The sequence below is a fragment of the Oryzias latipes genome, chromosome 14 (genome assembly GCF_053564925.1).
Source record: "Oryzias latipes strain Hd-rR chromosome 14, Olatipes_Hd-rR_3.1".
NCBI classification, from domain to species: domain Eukaryota; kingdom Metazoa; phylum Chordata; class Actinopteri; order Beloniformes; family Adrianichthyidae; genus Oryzias; species Oryzias latipes.
Genome location: NC_136250.1, coordinates 14,857,352 through 14,882,085, shown reverse-complemented (window position 1 = coordinate 14,882,085; position 24,734 = coordinate 14,857,352). Strand labels below are relative to the sequence as shown.

General features: G+C 38.4%; 2 protein-coding genes across 7 annotated transcripts in view; one reads left to right on the top strand and one right to left on the bottom strand.

Moving 5' to 3' along the window:
- The window catches only part of ppp3ca (protein phosphatase 3, catalytic subunit, alpha isozyme), a 29,053-nt gene extending 15,313 nt beyond the window's left edge, over positions 1-13,740 (bottom strand). For both annotated transcript variants that reach the window (XM_004076366.5, XM_011483498.4), the window contains exons 1-6: positions 13,293-13,740; positions 7,637-7,837; positions 3,448-3,572; positions 3,235-3,346; positions 2,571-2,716; positions 2,344-2,483 (exon numbers count right to left, since the gene is read on the bottom strand). In XM_004076366.5, coding sequence (XP_004076414.2) covers positions 2,344-2,483; positions 2,571-2,716; positions 3,235-3,346; positions 3,448-3,572; positions 7,637-7,837; positions 13,293-13,347 — 779 coding nt within the window. In that variant the 5' untranslated portion in view covers positions 13,348-13,740. The remainder of the gene's footprint in view (positions 1-2,343; positions 2,484-2,570; positions 2,717-3,234; positions 3,347-3,447; positions 3,573-7,636; positions 7,838-13,292) is intronic.
- Positions 13,741-23,023: 9,283 nt separating this feature from the next.
- The window catches only part of cxxc5a (CXXC finger protein 5a), a 29,105-nt gene continuing 27,394 nt past the window's right edge, over positions 23,024-24,734 (top strand). For 2 of the 5 annotated variants that reach the window (XM_078931324.1, XM_020708873.3), the window contains exons 1-2: positions 23,024-23,161; positions 23,227-23,405. The gene's annotated coding sequence lies outside the window, so the exon portion shown is untranslated. Of the gene's footprint in view, positions 23,406-24,734 lie in introns of all 5 variants that reach the window. The other 3 variants (XM_078931325.1, XM_078931323.1, XM_011483501.4) reach the window with 3 other exon arrangements.

The following is a 24,734-nucleotide window of genomic DNA, read 5'->3' as shown; positions in this document are numbered from 1 at the left end:
ATTACTGTACAGTTGCATACCAGCTCTGTGCTACCGTTAGATCTGGTTTAGTCATTTATAACTCTGGGGAAAAAGCAATTTCATGGCTCCTTATGAAAAATGCTCACAATTGATTTATGTGCAAGTGCAAGTATTACTCTTTGTTGTTACCTTTAAGGGAAATAACTGCATTACGTTTGTTTGAACTGTTCCTGTGCAATCTTTCTGCATCACCTGCTTTACCAATTTTGATTTCATAGAGATTTTCTTGCTTTCCTGAAAAATCGCTAGGAGAGCGCCATACCTCTGCTGCATACATGCAACATGGTTGGCAAAAGACATAATGATGAAGAGGTAAGTTTGAGAGTGAAGGCAGAACAAAGCCACAGGGAGATAGATGACTATAATAGCAGCATCCTCCACACATCTACTGAATAATCCTCGCTGAGCTCCTACCTCACCCAACAGCGAGCACTACCTGATCATTTCACAGCTGTGAATGAGGAAGCGGTTTGTCTTCATCTTCTCTTGTCTCAATTATATGAAATCTTTGCTTTGATGTTTTGACAAACATTTTCCCAACAATGCACTGATGGTTTGATGTCCAACCTCAGTTTAATGGCAGAGGTTGTTTCAAATCCTCTAATGGTGCTTATTTTGTTTCTTTTTCTGAAAGAGTGGTTGTTCGAGATCAATGATCACAAAGGAAGTATTTCCACATAAATAATGCATGTTTAGGAAAATCTTGAAGAGGAGAAGACAGTTCCTGTGCAAATAATCTGTCTTTGCACTGCAAAAAGGCTCCTTAGAAATAAATCAAAATGTTTTACCTAATTGGCAGATTTTCTTTAAATAAGCAAAACTATCTGCCAATAGGGTAAGAAAGGTAGCCTTACCAATAATTCTAATTTAAAAAAATGTATTTTTAGTCACTAAGACATTTCTTCTCAAAACAAGATTATCTTGCTATTGAAAAACATTCTCAATAAGTTTATTTTTCTTGCAAGACAAAAAAAAGACTGTTTTTCGTGAAACAAGGGTCTTTTTACTTTCTCAAGATTCAGTTTTTGCAGTGTGGAAGGAGACTTTCTACAAACCGGATCCGCAAAAAGAACAGGATCGAGAGAACAAGGACATTGGCATGACTGTGAGGATAGTTGGCATCTGCTGCCTGCAACAATTACTTTACCTTATCTCTCAAGTTCAGACAAACAACAGCTTTGAGACTTCTATGAGGGCTCACAAACACACCCAGATGAGAATTAAACCTTAGGTCTAATATGATTGAGTTTTAATTACTGTGTACACCTTGGCCAGAATACTGTTTCCTCATGGAGAGAAATGCTCAACGTTACTGCTTCTGATTTAAGTAGATCTCCTGAAGAGACCCGAGCTGTTTCCCATTAAGAAAAATCTCACTATAATCTTTGCCCCAACTTTCTCCCCCAGCCATCCTCCATCCTGCTGTAACATCAAGACGGCTCTCTGTCGCTGTTTGCCACAAAAGACAAGATCTACAAGCTTCCTGCATATTCACTGATTCCTGCACTGTGTCCTTTTTAAGTGTGCTCCTTTTTGAACATCACTTTTGCTCAAACATCAACAAATGTTTTATATCTATAAATAATTTAGAATCGTTTCATCTATTTTTGATATCAAAGACTCATTGCATAGCTTCCCAACAGTCAACTAATCACAGTTGATTAAAGTCACTTTCTACAGCAGGAGAACTTCTAATGTTCATATCTGATCATGCCATTCTCTCCTTCGTCTTATCCACTTCATCTCCTAAATCCACAGATTCCTTGAAAAGAACAAGAACATTTTATAATGACCCATCCAGCTCAATGTGTCCTTATGTTAGCCTACTTCTATCAATCACGGTTTACTTTTGGAAGACGCACAGTTTGAACTGAAGCTTTGAGGTGCATTTGCCAGACGAACACAGGAGGGATAGCAAAGTGGAAAAAAAAGTTAAGATGGAAAATACTAATGTTCTTTTACGCAGTAAATCCCACTACATCAAAGAATTGACCAATCAAATTTATTGGAATTAAGCTGTTTTTTAAACTCTGATGAAATCCACAGTAAAATAAATTTCCTATGTTATTCCTTTGAGAGATATAGATGGTATAGATTGTGATATAATGGGTAATTTGGTAAGTTTCAGCTCACAACAATGTCAGTTTAAGAGGAAAAAATATTTACTAAACCTTATTTACTCACTGTCTCAGAATTGATCCACACATTAGTGTAATTGTATTATAAAGAATTAATTATCAAAAAAGAATGCATTTTTTTTAATTCAGCAAGTAGTTTAAAAAACTGGTGCAAACCAAACAGCAGCAGACAGAAACATCTCACCTGTAAAAGTAGGAGCAGCCTCGCACTGTGTTGTGGCTGAAGTACTCCTGAGTTTTCTCATTGCCAAAGTCTTCCAGAGGATCAGACCAGAGCAGGTCACACATTGGCCCAAAGGCTGGTGGCTCTTTGAACCGATCCAACTTTATAAATATATATAGGCAGAATGTTTTAGGTGCAGAAGTTAGACAATGAAGTTGCTCTATGATGCTGAAGCCATTCCCTCTCACCTTTTTAATGTCGTCTAAGGTTTGTATTTCGGGTGAGAGTCCACCATGTACACAGAGAAACTGTTGGTTCATGAGAGCTGCCAGAGGAAGGCAGTCAAACGCATCCATACACGAGTCATACACTTGCTCTGAGTACTTGATTTTACCTGACAGAAAAAGAAATAGGGAGAAAAGAGAGCATCGTTTCCATTTGGCAACTTTGACATATATGCCCAGAAGTTACACATAAACTGAGCATCCCTGAAATGCCAGAAAAGTCCAGGTTAAATCTCTACCAAGGTGTCTTGAGGATAGATTTGTTTTTATCAATAAAACAGTATGACAGGCCTGATTAAAAAAACACTAAATGATGCGGTGTATCTAAAATAATAGTTATTTTTTTACTCTAAGCAATCAAAGATGCAAGGACTAAAAGGAATAAAAATCAACTTTTCTATGCATTTATAATTGAAGATACATTTTATGTTGATTAAATCATTAACAGTATCTGTTTTGTTCCATTTAAATTGAGTTGACAAAACAGGTAATGCTTAAAATAATATAGACTGCCATAAACACCTTAGTTTTGACTGTTAACCAATAACAAGAACACAAACAAAGATGTTATTTTATTTTCACCGGAAAATTAAAAAACACAACCTGCTCAATACCAGAAGGTACTCACATTCTTGTTTGAAGGTGAAATATTCTGTCAAATGTCTACATTCATGATTTCCACGAAGTAAAAATAGTGTCTTTGGATAGAGGATTTTCAGTGACCAAAGGTATAAAACACACTGTAACGACAAACAAACAAACATCTTATTTGTTCAATGTGCAACTTATGATGCTTTTTGAAGTTTGTTTCCCTCTAAAAAAGGATTTACGCTGTTCTCACCTCGATACTGAAGTAGCCACGGTCAACATAGTCTCCAAGGAACAGGTACCGCGTTGTGGCTGGTGATCCTCCAACCTCAAACAACTTCATGAGATCAAAGAACTGCCCGTGGATGTCCCCGCAAACTGTAGAAAACCAAAAACACAAAAAGTCTATATTGTCCCAATGAAAACCGCCTTTTGTGGGCTTCTGTGTGATTGTGTGTACACCATTTTTTTGAAAAATTAACTCTATTGTTTTGTCCACTTCTCTTTTTGTGGAAAAATGTGTTCAAACATGATGGTGTGAAAAGAAAATGATCCTCTTTCATTTTTATAGCTTTGCGGAAAAAGATGCATCACAAAGCATCTACATAACCAGGAGATCAATGTAGATTGATATTTTCTTAAATAACCAATATTATAAAACATACCACATTTCAAAATTAGTAACTAAAATAACTTGATTTGACAAAACAAGATCACAATATTACCCATCTATTACCACATTTGCCTGTCTCTAATGAAACGTTTGAGTTGATGTGGATGGTGTTGTGCATTATGACCAAACAGTCTATCTAAAGCTTGCTGATCCAGGTTGTCGTACCTAATAATAAAAACAGGTTAGCAGTAGAAGATTTGTGAGTACACACAATATGCAAAAGTGATCCTCTGGTAAATCCTTATTTAGATCAGAGGACAATTCACTATGCATCTCAAGCAAAGAAAGCCAGATCTTCCCCATAATCTCTTCTAGGAGAAGACCAATATGGTCCTAGACCAGCCTAGATGCAATCTCTTCAGGGTGTCTTTGTCTTGTCTTTGTCAATTTTGAGCATGTCAAAAAAATAAATAAAGAAGAAAAAAGGATTCTGACTAGATGTCCAATCTCCAACGACTATGATAAGATAAGGTAAGTCAAGATAGCATTGTAATTGTATATAAATGTGAGTAGTTTTTACAATTATGTATCAGATAATGTATCTTCTGTTCAACCATCAGAACACAACAGAACTGACTGTTGGCAAGTTTGTTGAGTGTTTTTTCTGTGTCTGCGCTTTTTCCCTGAGCGACAGACAACAGTGAAAAGGACTGCAGAGGCCACCAAGGAGTGTCCTGTGAGTTAAAGCTGACTCAGTATCTTTCTGTACAGGGCATCAGAGACAAACTAACCCAACCAACTCATCTTGTTTTAGACTATCCCAATGTGTGATTGTACTTAGGAAAATAAAGTTAATTATTCAGTAAACTCAGTAAACTTTGTCTTTTGACTATTTTTTACAACAGCTGACCAGTCATCATAACTTTGGATATTGTGCTAATCTGTCTTTAACAATGGGTTGAGTCTTTATTCCTTAACCCTTGTGCTATCTTAGATGACCCCACCCTTACTTTAACGTGTTATTCCTACCATGACAAAGGTGGATAAAGGTGGAAAGATTTCATGAAATCCATGGACACCAGTGAAGATCACAAATCACTGAAGAAAAAAGGTTCAAAGCACTGTCTAGTGGGTTTAGATGACCCAACTCCCAACGTTAAAGTGCCTAGGATAGAACAAGGGCTAATGCTCCACACGAGAATAAAAAAACAAAAAAACAACTCTGAAAGAATTATATTTCACCTTCTATTGCTGGGCTGGCCATCCTTCAAAAGTCTTCAAATGCCAAAACCCTGCATGTTTTACAGCTCCCCTTTCGGCTGCTTGATGCTGACAACCTGAATCAGGTGTGTTCAGTCGATCAAGATATGGAATTGCTTGAATCAGCAAATCAGCAGCAAGCTGGTCAGGAAGAACTGGAACACAGGCAGGGTCGCTCTTGAGGACCGGGGTTGGCCAGGCGTGCTAAAGGCCAGGCCTGCTACTGCCACTACCAGGGTTGGCCAGGCCTGCTAATAGCAGTAGCCTATCCTAACCCAGAGAGAACCACGGTTTTAGACTGGGAGGTGCTGGTTCTCATCCAATCAAATCTCAGAAAAAGCTAAGTGTCACAGCTCTATTAACCCGGTGGGAGATGAAATACTCTTAACCCTCTCAAGCCCTCCATTGACTTTTTCCATCAAATCCTGGAGGAGTCTAACACCCCAAGCCCCCTTTAATATTGGCAAGAAAACCCATCAGCCCGTATCCAAAGACCTACAATCAAATACTTCTAGATCAAGGTCAATGAAACAAAACAAACAAGAACTATCACTTGAATGAAACAGATGTTAAGACAAAAGCCTGGGTAGTATGTAATTCTTTTCATCAAATCCTTCATATTGATAACTGCCTCTTGTCATCACTCAACCTCTTCTCTTGAGCTTTGCTTTTTTTTCTCTGCATTTGCACTGTGTTCTGTTTTCATTTCAACTTGAAATGCCCAATGCTTTAGCCTTTTTACCTTTCGAGTGCTCTATCTTTATTGACACTGTAGCTAAACTACACCAAGCTTCATATCTGCCAAACAAAGTGGAGTATCCAAGGAAACAGACTCTGGTGTGGACTAAATAGAACTGGTCTGACCTTACAGCAGGATGATTAAACCCACTTAAACCCATCAGACTCACTATGAGTGGCCTGTTTGTTTTTTGTTTGGCCAATATGGTTCTTTGACATGTTCATAGGCTGGGACAAATAGCAAGTTTTTATTATTTCAATACTGTGTTGTTCAATTGCTTTTTTATATAGATTTACTTTGCTCAAAATACTAAAGATGCCTGAGGGAACAGAGAATCCCTGTATACATTAGCAATAATGGAACCAACTGAGCATTTGGATGTGTTGGTAATGAGATGTATTTAAGGCCTCTGCTTCTAAGAAATGAGAAGCTTTCACCTCAAAAACGTAGAAGAATCTCAAACCCCTTAGGGAGGCATATAACTCTTTCATTGTGAACACCATGGCCATAGTGTGCAAACCTACATCTCATTTCCTTGCTGCCTTCAATTTTTCATCATCATCTCTCCCTGTCTCCTTTTCTCCTTCTCATTCTCCCTCTCTTCTCGCTTTTCCGTCTCCCTATCAGCTCCACAGTGGCCTTCGCCCACTCAAAGCTTAGAGCAATGTGAGTGGGAGACTGCTTGTGTGACTAAAGCAATCAAATGTACACATGCGCACATGGATACACAAACACCCATGGAATGCGATCCATGCAAACTGCATTGAAATCCAAACACCTCCCAAGCTCACAAAAGCACAAACAAACAAACTTACAAAAGCACTATAGTCTGTTCATCATACATATTTAATGTTCAGCACCTAAAATTTTTATTTAAAAAGATGCCTAGGACAATGTCAGTTAAAAATTATATGCATTTAAAGTTATTGTTTATGTTATGTTGATATAACCTTTCTTGAAATGTTGCCTTTTTACTCCTCAATGATCCATGCAGACAAATGGCTTAAAATAAGAAAGTTTAGCCATAGACCAAATCCAATGTGTACAGAGCATGTATACAGTATTTTTCAGACTATAAGTTGCTCCAGAATACAAGTCGAGGAAACCCACACATGCACAATAAAGGGGAAAATATATTTATCTGTATTGATAATGCACTCACATTCCTCTAAAATATATTTTTTATATTTTATTAAAAAATTATATACATAGTGCATGTCTTGCTGTCCACGACTTGTATTCTGGAGCAACTTATAGTCAGAAAAATACTGTATAATATAATTCTTCATCCTCTGTGTTTTTGGAACTATTCTGCCAAGACTTTTTCTGTACTGCTATCAGTAGCAAACAATGATTCCCTTTGCACAAATAAAGGCCACTGTTGTTGCTATACATCATTGTTTTAAACCACATATAAGTCTCACCGGAGTAATACATGTAGTCACACCCCCAGCATTACTATCCAAAAAACCATGACTTATACTCAAATAAATTCAGAGTTTAAAGTAAGTTTTTGTCTTTTCTGGAGCTCATAAAAACAAATGACATCAACCCAAGTCCAGATAATAATTATTTAAAAAAGAGAACTGTCAAATTTTGTTTTAGCATACACTAAATGATTTATCCATCTAAAAAGATTAATGTGTAATTATTGTTGAAGGCTAGAAAAGGCTACTTAATGAGCTTTCAGTCATATTTTTATTCAGTATTAATTCACTTTTTACTTTTTCATTTTGCATATTACTTTCAGATCAAAAGAACCAAAAAGACCTCCATATTCAGGATTGTCCCTATGTAGCTTGACATTAAGCTTGTTAAAAAAACAATTACCTGTGACTGGAGCCTCTATGTCTAATATCGTTTTTTCCTGACGGAGGATGGCTGCTCCCTCATTGATGATTCGGAGGGCCACGGGTTCCTCCACACGGCCTTCCTTGGTCAGGTGAGCCTTCAAAAGATCCACACGAGGTTTTCCTTCGCAGTCAAACACTTCCTTCATTGTAAGGCGATGGCTCAAGGGGAAGGGGACAGCTGAGAATAAAATACATAGGCTTTTAGTAACATACAAGCAGTGGAGAAATTGCAGTTCATGTTTTCTTTAGAAATGTGATTTTCTACTCTGTTTTGTGACCTTTGCAAAAAATCTGTTCACCAATCAGCTAAACCATCATTTATTGCCATTTCAGTACAAAGGTAGAGTTTGTTCTTTTGTTTTGTTTTTTCTCGTGTGCAGCATTAGGGAATAAAGTGATGTTAAATGCAGCAGTAAAATCCCAGCAGTCATTGAAACTGTGAAACCAGGCTACAGATTATTATTCAGTGGCAGCAGCAAAGGCTACATTTTTGAAGCCGGTGCCATGACTAGCAGTTTTTTCAGGATCACGAAGGGAAGCTAATCTCAGGATTGCCAGGTTTAACATAATAATCTTTTTCAAAGTGTCGACATAACACTTGAAAAGAAAATGAAGTTCATAGAAGTCCAGATGTAACATCACAGTAGGCCAAAAGTTGAGACGAAGACTGAGCTTCCCAGGTTTTTGACCACCTCTCTGCAGAACACCATGAGGCAAAGACACAGAGACACAGAAAGTAGCAGGTCATGATCATGATGCTCCACAATTCTGGATGATATTCTCAAGAGATTTAGAAATAATTGCTCCTGGAATCAGGATTCCCAGCAAGGTAAAGCTAATGAGACCAACATTTTCACAGTATGTAGTGTGTATCTGTGGCAGTGATGTGTACTTTCACACTTAACCAGCAAGTACAAATTCAGCACAGTTAGAATGGAGAGGAGGTGAATGAAGCAATGAGCTACAGATGGACCCACTTAGAAATTTCTCTCCCAGACAGTTTTTCTATCCTAATCTCAGAAGTGGACACAATTTTTATCTGATGATTCTGAGATTTGGCGGAGAGACGAAATATAAACTGACGTGCATTTTTTGTGACAACACAACTGGAAAGTATCTGACATTTGAAAGAAGATAAACAAACTGATATAAGGAGAAGCTTAGCCTGTGCAGAAAAATACTGTTGTTTTGGCTAAACATTAACAGAGCTTCATTTAAAAGTAAATTGTTTAATCTAAGAACTTTTTTCAGGCAGCCTATTTTTGTGATTAAGCTGACAAAAGGTCCCACTCTAATCATCTTTTCATCTATTGTAAAAGCATTCCTAGTGGTCTTTTAATTATGATTATGTCGTTTTAGACAAAATCCAAAAACCTGTGTCGTTTTCTACGACATTATTTCTGCAGAGCGGTAGTAGTTAATTAGAAACTCACCTCTGACTTGTACTACATTCTTTCCCACTAGCTTACAGCCCCACACAACACCAACCTAACATTAGCAGTAAAACAAAAATGGCGAACAACATTGTAGCAATCCAGGCGTACAGTTTTGAGCCAGATGCCAGCTCAAATGAGGAAAATGAAGATGTACCACTTGATGGATCTATTTGTCTGCAAGTGGATGCATCAGAATGGAGCGGAACAAAATAGCCTTTTTTCATCTGCTGCTGATTCACAATGAATAAAGAAATACTCAGAAAGGCTATTTTAAGCTAGTTTAAGTCCTCCATCATCAGAAAAATGACACGAAAACATGTTAAAAACAATAAAAACACAATTTTTATTTGGAGTGGGAATCATAAGATTCAACAAGATACTAAGAGAATATATGTTTTTAAAATCAAAAATCATATACTGACAAAAGTATTAAATGATTTAATTAACTAGCCCTAATCTGTATTTTTTTCTGGTATAGAGATTAGCATCTAAAAAAAATATATAGGGCTTTGGAAATGTTTTTACTACTAATGTTTTTACAACTCACATTTGAGTTCATGATAATCCAGTGTTTAAACTAGCACCGCAACCAACAGACAACAGTGAAACATTTGGGAAATGTTCGTCATGACACTGGACAAAGACAACTCGCATGGAGCAAAAATACCAATGCCCTTGGTAGCAAAAAGGGGCCATAAAGCCCGTTTACCAGCTGTGACATTGATGTCAACAAAAAAATGCTGAGGAAGCATCTATACAACCATTTTGTCTTAGGATGCAGGCAAAAAAATTAAAATGTTGATTTTTAAACGTTACTAACATTACTTATTAAGTCGTAGATTTCAATAATTTTATTTTTATTTTTTCCAATAAAATTATAAAAAACCCCAATCCAGATTCTTCATCACTCTTTTCCAGAAACACAAATATTGACAGAGATACAGTGCACAAGTAGAGCACACTGATAAACATGTGTGCTGCAGAGATGAAACGCTGACATCTGCTCAGCACTCAGCTGAACTATGAAATACTGTAGGTTGCCGAGCAACAGCAGCAGCATCTGACTGTTGGAGTACAGCCAGCAGTGCCAGGGAAAACTGCTATTTGCATCGGAGGTTCTTATAAATGCAGCAGTGTGTTGGAGATACAAACATACAGTTGACCCAGAAAATGCTTGAATCCCACTCAAGATGTCTTCCCTCCGAAGTTTAGCCTTGTGTTCCTTAAATGTCAAACATGTTCTGGATCAGACATTCACACTGAGGGGTTTAGATAAACTGATACTTTAAAGAGCCACCCTAGTATCTGACAGGAAATGCTAGACCTGCTGCACAGGACAAGAATACCTGTTCGTTTTTTATGAAGAAACTAATAAACTCTGATCAGGCTTTGGGAAATTAAATAAAGCTATGAGTGTTATACTAGAATCCACCTTTTTTAGGTGGCTGAGCGACTGGTCTCTGTCAAAAGAAGACAGACCTAAGGAATATGAGGTCCGAACTGTTCAGCCCGACGAAGCTTGAGTTTTAGGTTTTAGGGTGCGCATATGTCAAGCACAGGTGGACTCACAGCATTGTGCATATGGATGCTTCCAGAAAGCAAACTGCATAGACCATTAGATAATCAATAGCTCTGTCATATTAAAACTTCTAAGAGAAAAAAAAATACCTAGAAATCTGCTTTGGCTTAGGTTTAAATGGTGTACACAAGACTGAAAATAGCCCAGAGAAGCTGGCGGTGTCTGTGTTGTTACATGTGCGGCACACGCTAACTGCAGGAAGCGTCAGTCTCTGCATCAAGATTGCCACTGTCATGATAGCTTCCTTTGATCACCTGATGGCTGCATGATTCACTTTCTTAAGACAATTTTTCACATTTAAGCCCTCTGGGGGTTGTCAAAGAGTCCTAGCTTTTCAAAGTAGAGAACAAGAATAGAAAAGAAGATGAAAGCTACAAAAGGAATATCTGCGCTCCTGTCAAGCAATAATGAAAGACATTAGCATAAGTAAGAACATTTGGCAAACGATACAAATATAGATTTGTAGAAATTCATAACTTTTTTCTAGCGGTTGATCGTTATGTCAACATTGGTGGTAAAAATTGGATATCATCCAGTGAAGTTTCTCAATTACTCCGAAGAAAGTCAGATCAGCAACAAAAAAATACAACACTTCTAGGATGCTGAAGTTACGGAATCATGGTACAAAAAAAACCCATCTGAGTCAGATCTCATGGCTTGTTGCCCTTTTTGAAATAGGTCTTGTGTTTGTCATAATTTTGACTCACTGCATCTTCAAAATTTCATTATTCTTTGATAACAGACTCATGTAGACCATCTTCTCTCATTTGCAATTGGAGCTATTGATTCACAGACAGCTACAGTGTTTAGAGGACAGGGAATAAAATAATTGTTTTCTAAAACAAATGTGTGCTTCTGTCCTTATAATCTTTAAAACCTATATAGTCTGTTTTGCTGGAGTTGTGAGAATCATCATTTTGACAGATTGAGTCATTTAGATTATTGAAGATCTTCACCATGAAAATTATAAAAGGCAGCAATTTTTGCTCTTTTTCACATCAGATAATATTTTTGATTGCAATAATCAAAGACCCACTCCGACCATCTTTTGATCTGTCGTAAAAGCATTCACAGTGTTTTTTTAAATTATGATTATGCCATTTTTAGACCAAATTTAAAAAAAAAACTTGACGTTTTCTAGGACAGAGTTTCTGCAGAGCAGCAATACTTCATTAGAAATTCATCTTGGAGTTGTGGGCGGGACTGTTGGCGAAGCGTAAGCCCATCCCCATTCCCCTTCATCCATGTGGTTTACATGCTATCTTACAGCCCCTTACGACCTAAATTTAGTGGTGGAAAAAAAATGGCTATCCATGTGGAAGCTACCCAGCCGTGCAGTTTGGAGCCAAATACCAAGTCGGACAAGGACAACAAATGCATACATTGATCTAAACGTCTACAAGTGGATGCATCGGAATGGAGTGGAGCAAGGAGTTTGTGGCCCCTCCAATCAGCACCTAAATGACACAGCTACAGGCTGTTTTCATTTTTGCATCTGCTCCTCATTCACAAGGACTTGAATAAAGAAATACTTAGAAATGCAATTGTAAGCTCAATTTTTTCTTTATGTCTTCCATCATGAGAAAAATGTCACAAGAACATGTTAAAAACACAAAGAACGTGATTTTCATTGGAGTGTGTCTTCAAGGGAAAACTGTGAAAATGTGGTCGTGCCTCAGCAACAACAAAGTATTGTCTTTCATACTAAACCATTATTGTGGAGCAATTTTCCTCTCTTTCTAAAAACTTTGGTTAAAATACAAAGGTTTAAAAAAAAATTTCCATGCTCTGGTAAAATACTTCTAAGGTTCTGATTCTGCACACGTTATGTTCCTGGACCTTGATACAACTAAAAGGGGCTGGACATTCTATTTTCACATGACTGCATCAGCTGTGCCTGCAGTCATTGTCACAGAAGTGTATCTCAGCGGCAGATTAGTCCGGGTTTCTGCAACTGAGGTGCCTAAAAGACAAAGTTGTTAATGCTGACTGAGCTGCTCGGCCATTATGATAATTCACTGACTGTGGGTCTGCTCGTGCACAGCGCTGCCTTGTGAGCTGATCCAAAAAAAGAGCTGGGCTTTAAGTGAGTTATGGCAGCTGAGAGCACTTCATCATCTTTCACTGATCAATTCTATGTAGGCCCCTCTTTCTGATCAGATTAAATCCTGAGTCCCTCATAGTGAAATATAGCCCATTCATGCCAATTTCGTGCCCTCTCCATCTTCCTCAAAGAAATCCTGCTGCATCACTGCTCCATCTGTAAAGCTGGGACAATTCAGCACCTCTTCCTTCCTATTTCTCGTTACGTTTGCAGCTCAGATGACATTAAATCGCCATAAATGCAATAGATTAGGAGTCATCTGGGCTTTTTTCCCCCTCTGCGTGATCTCCATCGGGCCGCGCGCTCTCAGAAAACGCGATTGTTTATCAACATCGAAGCGCTAACTGCTCACTATCATCAGCACCAACTTGACAACTGCATCTGCAGCATCAATGCACAATTTAAAAAGAAGGTGAAGCCAATGTCTGCAGAACCGAAACACCGTAGATTGTTATGTAATTAGAGCTGTAGCCGAGCAAAAAAAAAAAAAAAAACATTTAATGGGCTGACTTACATTTCACCACCCGATCGGTGGGGTTTAAGACGATGTCAGCGTTAGACATCTTCATGAGCAGTTGCCGTTTTCGAGGCTGAAACGTGTGATTCTCTACCCCCCTTCCTGTAGGATCTACTCTTTCTTGTCGAAAGAAGGCGACTGAAACACTGGCATCACTCAGTGGAGGCGCCCCCTCCGTGCGTCGGTGCTGCACCGGGCTGGACTGCTGCTCCCCAGGCACGGATGGATGGATGGATAGATGGATGGAAGGAAGGAAGGATGGATGCTGGAGGCAGAACGAGATGCTTCTGCAGCGCTAAGCTGTTAATATGGGGGAGGATGCGCGTAGACGGAGAGAGAGAGATGTGCACTATCCCGACATGGCGGTGGAGGGAACTCCCACGCAAATGTTTCACGGGACTGCCTAATGCTGCCATCAGATGGAGGCTTGCTTGGGGTTGCCCCCACGCACGATGCGCAATTTTTCGGTATTCTGGAAATTTGGTTACGCCAGATGAAACACTGAACTGTCTTTTTTTTATTGCATCATTAATTAAGAAGATTTGAGATTTTTTTATATTGACAGATAAAGATCAAGTTTTTTTTTCTTAAACTTAATGTCATTTAATAATATTTGCTTTTTATTAAAATCAAAAATAGGATTTAAGAAAAAAAAGAAGATTCTGCTGAGAACCAGCCCATTCATGTATGTCTTCTGAAACATTTGTTTTTGAATCGTATCCTTTGACTCATTTGAAGTTCTTTACTAAGACCTGGTGGGCTTGAATAACGACACCCCTGCCTTTCCAACAATATGTGTAGTTTGGGTGGGAGAATGGGAAGTTTGGTTTCCTATGGGGAAATAAAATTGATTCTATATGGAGGTCATAAATTGATGGGTTGGTTCTCATGAGGATAGACTTCAATATTCTAAATAAAAACCTGTTTTGTGCTTTAAATTGATATAAATTCCTAGCTGGAGCCTGACTGAGTGCACTGCAAAAACTGAATCTTAAGGAAGTAAAAAGATGCCGTTTTCAAGAAAAGAAATCTTATTTTCTGTCTTGCATGAAAAAGAATCTTATTGAAAACGTTTTTAATAAAATGTCATGGTTTGGGTTTCTTTGTGTTGGTTTTTGCTTTCCATCTTGTTTTTGTCATGTTTGAGTTCTGTTTCCTGTTTTATTTTGAAAGGTTTCCTGTTTTGTGGTGTTCTTGAGTTTTACTTCCTCTGTCCCAATCTGCCCTGATCATGTTCACCTGTGTCTTGTCATTCCTGTTTGTATTTAAGTCTTGTCTCTGCCTTCGTCTTGTGCTGGTCCATTAATGTCTTTCATGTAATGTCCGTAACGTCTTTATCGTCGCTTCCCTCCTGCCATGTATTCATGTTTTGCTCTCTGTAAGTTTACTTTTGTGTTCCTGCTCTGCAGCACCTTTTGTTATTTAGTTTAAATCCCCTTGCCCTTGAACCGTGTGCCTCCGTCTCTGCATTTTGGGTCCTTCACGCTACCACAGTCCCCCCAACCTGACATAAAATAATCTTAATTTGACTATAATTTTTAAACTAAAAACAAATTCTTGGTAAGAGCAGTGGCAGATTTATCCCTTTTTTTGTTTTGCTTATTTAAAGAAAATCTGCTAGTGTTGTAAGAATTAAGGATCCCTTAATGTTAGTTGATGCATAATTAAGCATGAATTACCTATTAACCCTTTTGCCATCTTGGCTGACCCCACCCTTTCATTACACTACCATGACAAAGGTGGATTAAGGTGGAAAGATTTCATGTAATCCATGGACACCAGTGAAGATCACAAATCATTGAAGAAAAAAGGTTCAGAGCACTGTCTAGTGGGTTTAGATGACCCAACTCCCAACGTTAAAGTGCCTAGGATAGCACTAGGGTTAAAGTGTTAACAGTCACAGTTTTATGGATTTTTTTCATTACTAAATGTATTATTGAATTTCTTTTTTCAAAATGCGGGGAACGGAACATAACTTAAAAGATGGATTATTATTAAAGTTAGGAAATAACTTAAAACTTAGTTTGAGGCAAAAAAAAAAAATAAAGTTAATTGCCTTACAACAAACAAATGAGACTAAAGTCAAACTGATTTGTTATAGAAAAATGTATGAAGCTCTGTTGTCTGGAACAGTTAAAACAAAAAAGGTTACAAGTGAGCTAATATTATAGAGTTAGGTCTTTTTCATGACTTAGCTTTCTTATTTTTCAGAGGATGAAACATTTCTGTTCAGGTTGTTTTTAATTAGGTTTTGGGTTTCTCCCAGTAACAGTCACATCATTTGTCTTCTCCATTTCAGATAATTATCTGTCAGTATAAACATTGATCAATGCATAAGCAATGCATAGAAGAGCATTGATAGATGTTATGCCCTTTTTATGTCTAGGGGGACCTATGGAGCACAACTTAAAAATATAGTTTTTGCCCTGACTTACATTAATAACAAAACACCAAAATGTTGTCTCCATTTACAAATAAATTCATTTACATATAAATAAATTCCCAACAACAATAACTTAAAAGGTGAAGCAAAATGGTTTCAGGGTGAACCAAGGTCAAAATAACAAACAAAACCCCAACTAACTGAAATCTGAAATCTTACCTGTGAATGAAAGAAAAGGGAAATCAATGACAAAATACTAACCTCCCTAGACTAACATAAATAGGAGTAAACATTTATGGGAGAAAATGAAAGAAAATGGCAGTTCACCCCTACAGCTTCACTTAAACATAACTACAAACAGAAGGATACACAGAGTGAACACAAAGCGTAAAGCTCCTTTCTCAAAGGCTGGAGGTCCACATGGTGCTTTTAAAGGCTACCTCCATCAGCTTGGGTCCAATGGGAGCGACACCCTTTCCAGCTCCACACCTGAAAGACATCAGACAGACACACAAAGATCCACAAATACACAGAAATCCCACTTTGATACAGAAATACAGTACGTAAAACACAGAACAAAAAGAAAGAACAAAACCAAATACGGCCAAACACCAACTCTTGGTTGACAGAAGAGTCACTCAAGACTGCAGGTAACGACACACCCATCTACTAGCTGGATCGATTACAGGAAAGTTTATGACTCAATGCCTCAGACATGGACCACTGAATGCTTGGAGCTGTACTACATTAACAAAACCTTCACTGTACACTCAATGAGGTTGCAGAAAAGCCAATCGTAAGTCAGCTGGCAAGTTTCAGGGTGAGCGTGACATTGACTCCCTGATCCACACCACCAGGATCTACTGTACTGACATTGGGATGTAATTTGGGCTCGAGAAATGCAGCCGGATGGTGACAAATAGAGACAAGGTAGTCCACACAGAAGGATGGAATGCGTTCCAGCAAGTGGGGCGGGGCAGCCTCCCCCCAAACGAGTGAGACTGTCGAACACTCATTTTCTTCCAGAACATTTTCTTTTTTTTTTGTAAGCAAGACTGTGGGACTTGGGTTTCAACTGTGGGTTTTGTTTATATCTTGGACTTTGGGAAATTGGGATGCTTGTATTCTGAATGTTGGGCGTGGTGTTTATCCGTGTAAAGTTTATCATTTGTCACGCACACAGAATACACGGCTGCGCAAACAAGCGGTTGTATGAGTTTTTATTGTTAATATAAGAGGGCAGGTTGACTTAAATTTGATGCCCCAGCCGTAGAACGGCGTTGTGACGTTCCCCTCACTGAGTGGAGGGTGAATTGTTACAATTTGGTAGAGAAAGAATAAACAAATCTACGATATTTTAATATCACTAACAGTTGAAAAAAACAAAAATATTAATCATGTAATAATGTAGTTAGGTTAATCAATTATTCCAAATTGTCCCTAGGTTGAATGTGAGGCCCTGCAACAAACTGGCAACCTGTCCACGGTGTACCCCTCCTTTGCCCAAGAATGGCTTGGACAACCTCCAGCAACCTTATGACCCTGACAGGATTCAGACGAGGGATGGATTATTTAATGAAGGAAGCTCATCTGTTCATGAATTTGTTGTTGAGCTTTCTGCTTTCCTCCATCTTACTCATAACCCTCATAACCTTTTATCAGGCTGATTTTTGTAAGGATTTCAAAACTCAAGCATGCATCTTCATAACCCACTGAATCCTTTTCAGGGTCACAAGGCTGCTGGAGCCGATGTTAAAACCAAATGTTTGCCTCCTTCTAATTGCTGAATTCCAAACTATTTTATTCTGGGATTTTATGGTAAGGTTCTTTTAAGTTTTATTTTTTTTTTATTTTATGATTCAATGTGGTCTTCTTTTTGGGGGTAACTTTACCAATTATTTTTTCTTTAATCAGAATTTTGATAGAGAGACCCTGACCTCTTTCTCTACCCAATTCACTCAATTTAATTTTAAAACTAAATGAAAACATCTCAGATAGCTGTTATTTTGTTTTTGTAATTATCGTCTGATATGCTATTTTGCACAAAATCTCTTCGCACAGCTGTATTTATTGTATTAAGTGCTTTTATTTAAATTGCACAAAGGACAAATAAAGAATTTGAACAGACATTTTTGGGATCAAGATGTGCACAGCAAATGCAAACATCCATCATAACAAGAGAAAATTTCTTGTTAGTTTAAAAAAACGGAAGAAGTAAAAACTGATAAAATGTTTACGTTTTATAATAAAAACAACAAAAGTTTTCTAAAAGTAACACACAACTAAATTCATTCTATTTTTTACATGAATTTATCTGCAAAGATGTAGATAGGAATTTCACATATTCTAACTTAAATTTAATGAAATTATATGAAATGTTTATCAGAATATTTTGCAGCCACACCAAATGAAAAAAAAAATTGTCGTGTCATTTCCACAAAAATACCGCTAGATGGCGACCTAACCTTTATTTAATCATAAGCAGCAGCTGGTGTTTTATTAGAGAGGACATAACTACTTGAAATTATGAGATATTCTAACTTTTAAAATTATTTTTAAATTTACATATAATGCTTAACCCATCAGATGATTGAGGGTTATCACTTTGTTTTTCTTTGCTGCTCTGTTCAGTCTCTTTTGCTTACTGAAAACTTGTGTGGCAGGGGTCAGAAGGGAATTTTAGAAAAAAACCAAATGTTGGTCAGTGAGTCTCTGCAGCTGTGCGACTGATTCAAAGTGTGGCTGACTTGTGCTAGTCCGATGGAACAGGAAAACACACTCCAGAAAATTCCAAAACACTTCAGGGCCTTAGTTTGGAGCAGATAGTCCAACACCTGTCCTGGCCGCTTATGCATGTCCTTGAAGTGGCCAATGTTCAGAGATAAATCAGAGTGGTGCTGAAAGTCAGGGGAGGCTTGAAAAAATCTCTCTAAGCTTGGTCAACACAGCAAAAATTGAAATAGGTGCATTTTGCTTTTTTTGTTAAAAAAAAAATAAATCTCCAACTTGGTGCTCGGAATTACTGTTTCTATGACCAAATATTCTTGAAAGTCTCAGCTATAACAGAAGAAAAAACATGGCAGCTATGTTTTAAATGAGACGCACTTTTGGTTTCTTATGTGAAAAGGGTTTTTTTTTTGGTGGCAAAGATGTGCTGGCAGCCACATTTACTGACCCCTCCTTTAAAAGCTGTTTTTGCTGGCATGTGGTCCTGGCACAACGCTGGGAGGAACTGGCACCCCAACCATGTCCAGCACTGTTTCCAGCAACTTACCCAGCTGTGAACTCCCACATTAATATAGTTGGTTCTAAATGAATAAACAAAACACCTCATAAGTACACTTCAGTTAAAAAGCACAAACTAATTGTCAATTTTGCTTAGTTCATTCTTTTTTCACGCACTTTCTTTTCAAAGATCAACCTTGTGCAAAGGGGGGATCCCAAAACAAGAGAAATGTTTTTTCTCTTGCTGAACTTTTTGATTTGAAAACTGATGAATTGCAGAGAATAGCACATTAGTATCCAGTCAAAAAAAACAAATGACTTTTCATTTGACCCAAAACATAAAATAAACATTGTATAGGATCTGTGGATCTGGATGCCCGTTTATTCCAAAATGTGTTCCCTTTTATATTCCTGTTAATCTGAGACAATATCCAGTTTAAAGGGCAATAACAAAGAGTTAATGCTTGTATTCCTGCTTGTATGATAGCTTCAGGTCACAACAGTTTATGAAGTTATGGAGTCTGCCTCGTCTCCAAGTCTGTGTAGTTTTATTGATTACAGTGACACATCAGTTTCTTGTGCAGCGATGCCCGAAGACCCACACTCTTCTTTACCTTCCTCAGCACTTTCTGAATCTTTCTGTAACACAATGTGCTGTAAATCAGGAGGGTCTTTAAGAATTTAAAATGCCTGAAATAGATTTTGGGGTTTGAAAAATCAAACCTTTGAATTTGAAAGAATTTGAGAAAAAGTGAATTAAATAGATGTAAATGAGGAGTGTTTTCTGATATCATTTTATTTTACGCTTATCATTACTATTCCTTGATGTTTTGGAGTCTGTCCCAACACCTGCTGTTGATTTTTTTAAATAATTTAAAAAATTTAATTAAATAATTGTTTTTTCACGTTATTGATGTTATTGCTTACAGAAGGACAGTTTCCTTATTTTTTTTTAAAGATTTGTGAGGTTAGATTGGAATGTAAACATTATTGTAATTAATGATTATTTTTGTTCTTGTTATATTTTGATCAAAAAAGGAGAAAAAAAAACAAATCCTTCTACCAGTGTCAAAGTAGTTCTAAATGTGCTGCTGTGCTTCTCTGAAAGGATTTCCCAAAATCTGAGATGGAAAAGCTGATGATTTATGCTTCTCCCTGTTCCCCTTGTCCCATATGTGGCTGTTTTGGGGCCATTTTGTGGGATTTTCTTCCAGCGTGTGTCATGGGTGCAGCTGTGGAGGCCATGCGACGTTAATCCTCCTCCCAAACTCAGAAAAGTACCGTGCCTCCATGTGCTGAATGAAAACAACAAAGAGCTGAGTGTGGTTGCAGCCTCCGGGGTTCAGCGCACCCACCAGAACTTGTACAAGAGTCACAGCTTGCTGCTCCCTCCTACCCATCTATCCATGCATGACTTTCCTTCTTTCGCTTCTTTTCCTCTTCACTTTTGTTTTTAAAGTCATGACAGGCACTTACAGTTCTTCATCCACAGATGGGACATAAAACACCAAAAGGGAGGACATACAAAATACTAAAAGAAGTAACAGGTCTCTTATGTGGTCTGGTCATAAATGCAACAATTGTAAAAGAAAACAAAGATAAAATATTACCCACTACGTATTTAATCTTAATAATTCCACTTTTTAAAATAAATATTTAAAAAAACCACAACAAAAATAACAATGTTAAATTGATTTGTTTGATCATCCATTCTCTTGTACTCCTCTCTTTGTAAGCCTCTGTGGATGTCTGATGTTTCTGTTGGCGTGTCAATCACTTCCGGGTTGTGACGATGTCAGAACAGCTGCGTGGTGATGTCAGAAAGTGTCATGTGTTAATAAAAAAGGAAAAAGAGAAGAAAAGTCTCACATCAGAGTGAAGTTTCTGTGAAACGTTGGTGTCACTGCGCGTTTATTTAGACTTTACGCAAATTAAAATTTGTTCAAAGCAACACATAACAGGACTATTGTGTGTGATGACTTCAGTTCAGTTAATGAAACATACATCTATGGAGATTTTAGTTTAATTTAATACACCAGTTTATTGTGGCCTAAATAAGTCTGGATGAGTTGTTACCCATTTCTATTCCAAGTACACCTGCTTAAATAGCGTTGAAACTATGTAGAGAACACGCTTTGAATCATACATAGATACATGTGTATTTTTATCGCATTCCCTTCATGTTGCTCTTTGAAATGTTCTATCTATACGCACAAACAAATGTCAATTTAAATGGACCAGAGCGCAAATCCTATGCGTAATTACGCTTCCAGTGGCTTTTTGACTTCAATGTTTTCCGAGGAGACCGTCATGCTAATGAGAGGCAGAGCGCATTTATTTGTACGAGTGTTTTGTTGGCTACGAGCTCGGATAGTTGAACAAACCCTCCCCTCTCTTTCTCTCTCTTCAGCTGCCGCGATATTTTCCGGCTCTGGAGCCTCGACTGCACAGCTCGATCGATTCGCATTGATTGTCCCTGACGAGCTGCTCCACTTTCTAGCCAATGTCAGCCAGTCTGCGATCGGGAAGGAGAGAAATGAAGGAAAATCTCTGCCGCCCTGGCGGTGTCATTTCCACACACTTGGGCTGGCCGCCTGCCAGCAGACAGGACGGACCGAAGAAACGGAGTGGAGTTTTAGTGGGCTGCCGGGATGAGGCTTCAGTCAGCTTTATTGTTGTAACTCCGACTTGTTCACCCCCTATCATCTGTAATCCCCACACGATCGCATTAATCACTTTAGCCAATAGCCAAAAATAATAGCACCTTATAGTCCCTTAACCAAAAATGATGAGGCTATTATAGAATTAGTTAGGGGGTTGTTACCAATGTTGGGTGAGAGTTAAAAAGCGGTGAATTACTGTAAATTACTGACTTTTGTCAGTAATAGAGAAATGTAACCATTTACAGTACAAATTTCAGTAATTAAATTAAAACTATTAAAAAACATTTCCATGTTACTCATGCTTTGGTGCAGTGAAACCATTGTAGGTGACTGATAACACAAATTGATTTGTGTAAACACTAAGCTCTGACATTTTCTCTCATCCAAATTAAACAAAATGGAAAAGTAAATAGAACAATAATTTTTAAATAATCGAGTTACTGACACACACACACTAATGCAGGGTTGGAGGTCGATTGAAGTAAGAAGAAGGAAGAAAGTAGAAATGTGGATATGGACAAATTTGTATTATTTTCAATATGTTGAAAACAAAGCCAAAATATTTTAGTTAAGTGCAAGTTATGTCCTGAAGATGAACTGCTTTCAATGAGGAGCCTGTCCAAGCACTTGGCAAAATCGCACTGCCACACTAAGCTAAAGGAGAGAGATACCCATGGCAGCAGCCATGATATTTTTGTAAATTTTCACACTGCTGATGGAATTCCAATGAAGCCAGGTCATGTCCTCAACCATGTTCATATACTTTGGACAAAGCTATGGGAGGGAGGTCTGTTTGATGGGGGACAGCTGCCCCACCATCAAACAGCTTTGCCCCCTTACTTGTCCCCCAAGTCTTGAGTCAATGTTAGTATCGTTATTAATAGACAAATATTACGGAGCCATCAATACAATCTTTGATAAGCATTGCAAAGTTAACAAAAGCAATATTTTTTGTGAAATCTTGAGCCCCTAGTATTTTCGTTAAGCCCCTGCCATTTTGGCCTTAGCCAAAATCTGCTTTGTTTTCATGTAGGGCAAAAGGAAATACCTATTTTTGGAACTTTTGATCTTTGAAAAACAAAAAGTCTTCTGCCCACCTCTTGTCCCCCTCACAACATATTGTAGCTCCACCACTGCTTTGGACAATGTCATTACTTTAAAAATAAAGTAAAATGAAAGATAAATGTTTGTTTAAGACATAGGGAAAAAGTAAAGTATCGAGTAGTATAGTAAAATAGGTGAAGTATATAGTAATTTCAATACAATTTTATCCATTTATTGAGGTAAAGTAATCAATCACTCTTTACAATTAATTTACCCAACTTCGGTTATGACAGCGTAAGTGGATAGTGCGTCCTTTTAAATCCCCCTCTTGTTGTTTTAATTTGAAAGAGCGTCTCTTTCTCTTCCTCTCCTCCTCCTCTGAGCGCACTCCCGAAGCGCGCGTCTCGCTGACGATCCAGTTCGGTTTTTCCCCGAAGCTCCAAAAATCTATGAAATGTGTTTGCATGTTCCTCGCTGCAAGCGAGGATGTAGAGGTGGGTTTGCAAGGACTGAGAAAGCTCGGGGAACCCACGCGTTCAGGCTCTGAGAAAGTACGTGTTTTCCTCCACATTATTCATGGTCATTTATTTTTTCTTAAAACTAATTCTTTTTCCAGTTGTCAACAAACAGACACTCCGCTGGATTGTTTAATTGGAGGAGAAGCTTTTTTCTCTTTTGCTGCACCTTTCTTTTTTTTCCTTTTTTTAAAAATTCACATTACCTCCACGGCGCGGAAGGCTGGGAGACGGACCGCTCGGACTGTCTGCGCCCTTCCCTTGGCTCGGATGTGCGTCGGTAGGTGCCAGTAACACGGACCGGCGTTTGCAAATAAGCATTGAATACAATAGATTTGGCCGGCTTGGAGGGGGAATCACACTTTCTAAAGTGCACTGAAAGTTGGAATTTCCTCTTCAGATTTGAGTCCCAGCCAGGCGCATCAGAAAAGCTCAATGTGTCGCTGCAGACTGTTGGTACCGCAGACTGGCTGCTGCGCTGTGGTCCCGGAAAAAGCCTCCCGTTGTGGTACTATTGGAATAAACAAGCGGATGTCAGGCAATGCGCTGATGCTTTAGGACACTGCACATAAAAGAAAGACACGTCTTTAAAGTCTAAAAGTGTTCAGAAACGGCATGTTTTTGCTTCCACCAGCTCCAGTTTGGCACAGAGCAGACAAACGCGCACAAGCCCGCAGGTTTTTTTTTAATGAATCAGCTGTTGATACCATGAACTAAAGTTTCATTCGCAATTAATCACGTTAGTTTTCCTAGTAGTTAACTGAAACTTTGATCTTCAGTCTGTATTTCTTTGTAAACAAGTTTGCTAATTGGATAACGCGTGCGTAAAAATCAAAATCAGATTAAATGATTTTTCTCCTATTTCTCGTATTGTTTTATTAGAAAGTTGGCAGCGCTCTTGACTTGACGCGCTCCTCACAGATTCACCCTCCACAGCAACTCTCTGTCTGTGGACGAGTCATGTGAAGTCACGGCGCGCGCTGCATGATTGTTTCCTCCGAAGTTTTCATGCGCGCGGCGTCCTTAGGGAGACAAGGGCGCTGCAGGTTCTGGACAAAGGGGCGCAGCTTTGAATCTAATTATTGCCGCCACGGCTTTACAGTCCGACTGGCGCTTTATGTGCCCATAATGGAGAGCTGCGTGTGCGCGTCCGTCTGCTGGGGAGCTGCTCCGGACCGAACGAGTCAACGCAAAGCGAATCAGACAATGCTCCTCCACCTCCGCTGGAAGCTTCAACCTGGCACCTGCGCATGCAGTGACGTCAGTGATGGCCACTCATTCGGCAATGCTCTTGTGATTTGCACAAGGAGTCATGGACTTTAGAGGGAGAAGCTATAGAAAACATTGATTTAAAGATCATTTGATGGGATTTTAAACACAATTTAGAAGTTTAGCCCATTGACAGAGAGCATACCTCTACTTCTTTGTCCTACCGGGGTTTTTCTAAGGTCTACAGCTTCTATGTCTCTAAATATGACTTAAGAATTAAACCCCTTAACAGGAATATTGGATCTTTGCTGTCAATGCTTCCTCTTTTCCTCCATCACTTTTGATTACATTGAAACCAATGTCTCAAGGACATCTCCATCAAGCTCACATTTAACTGTCT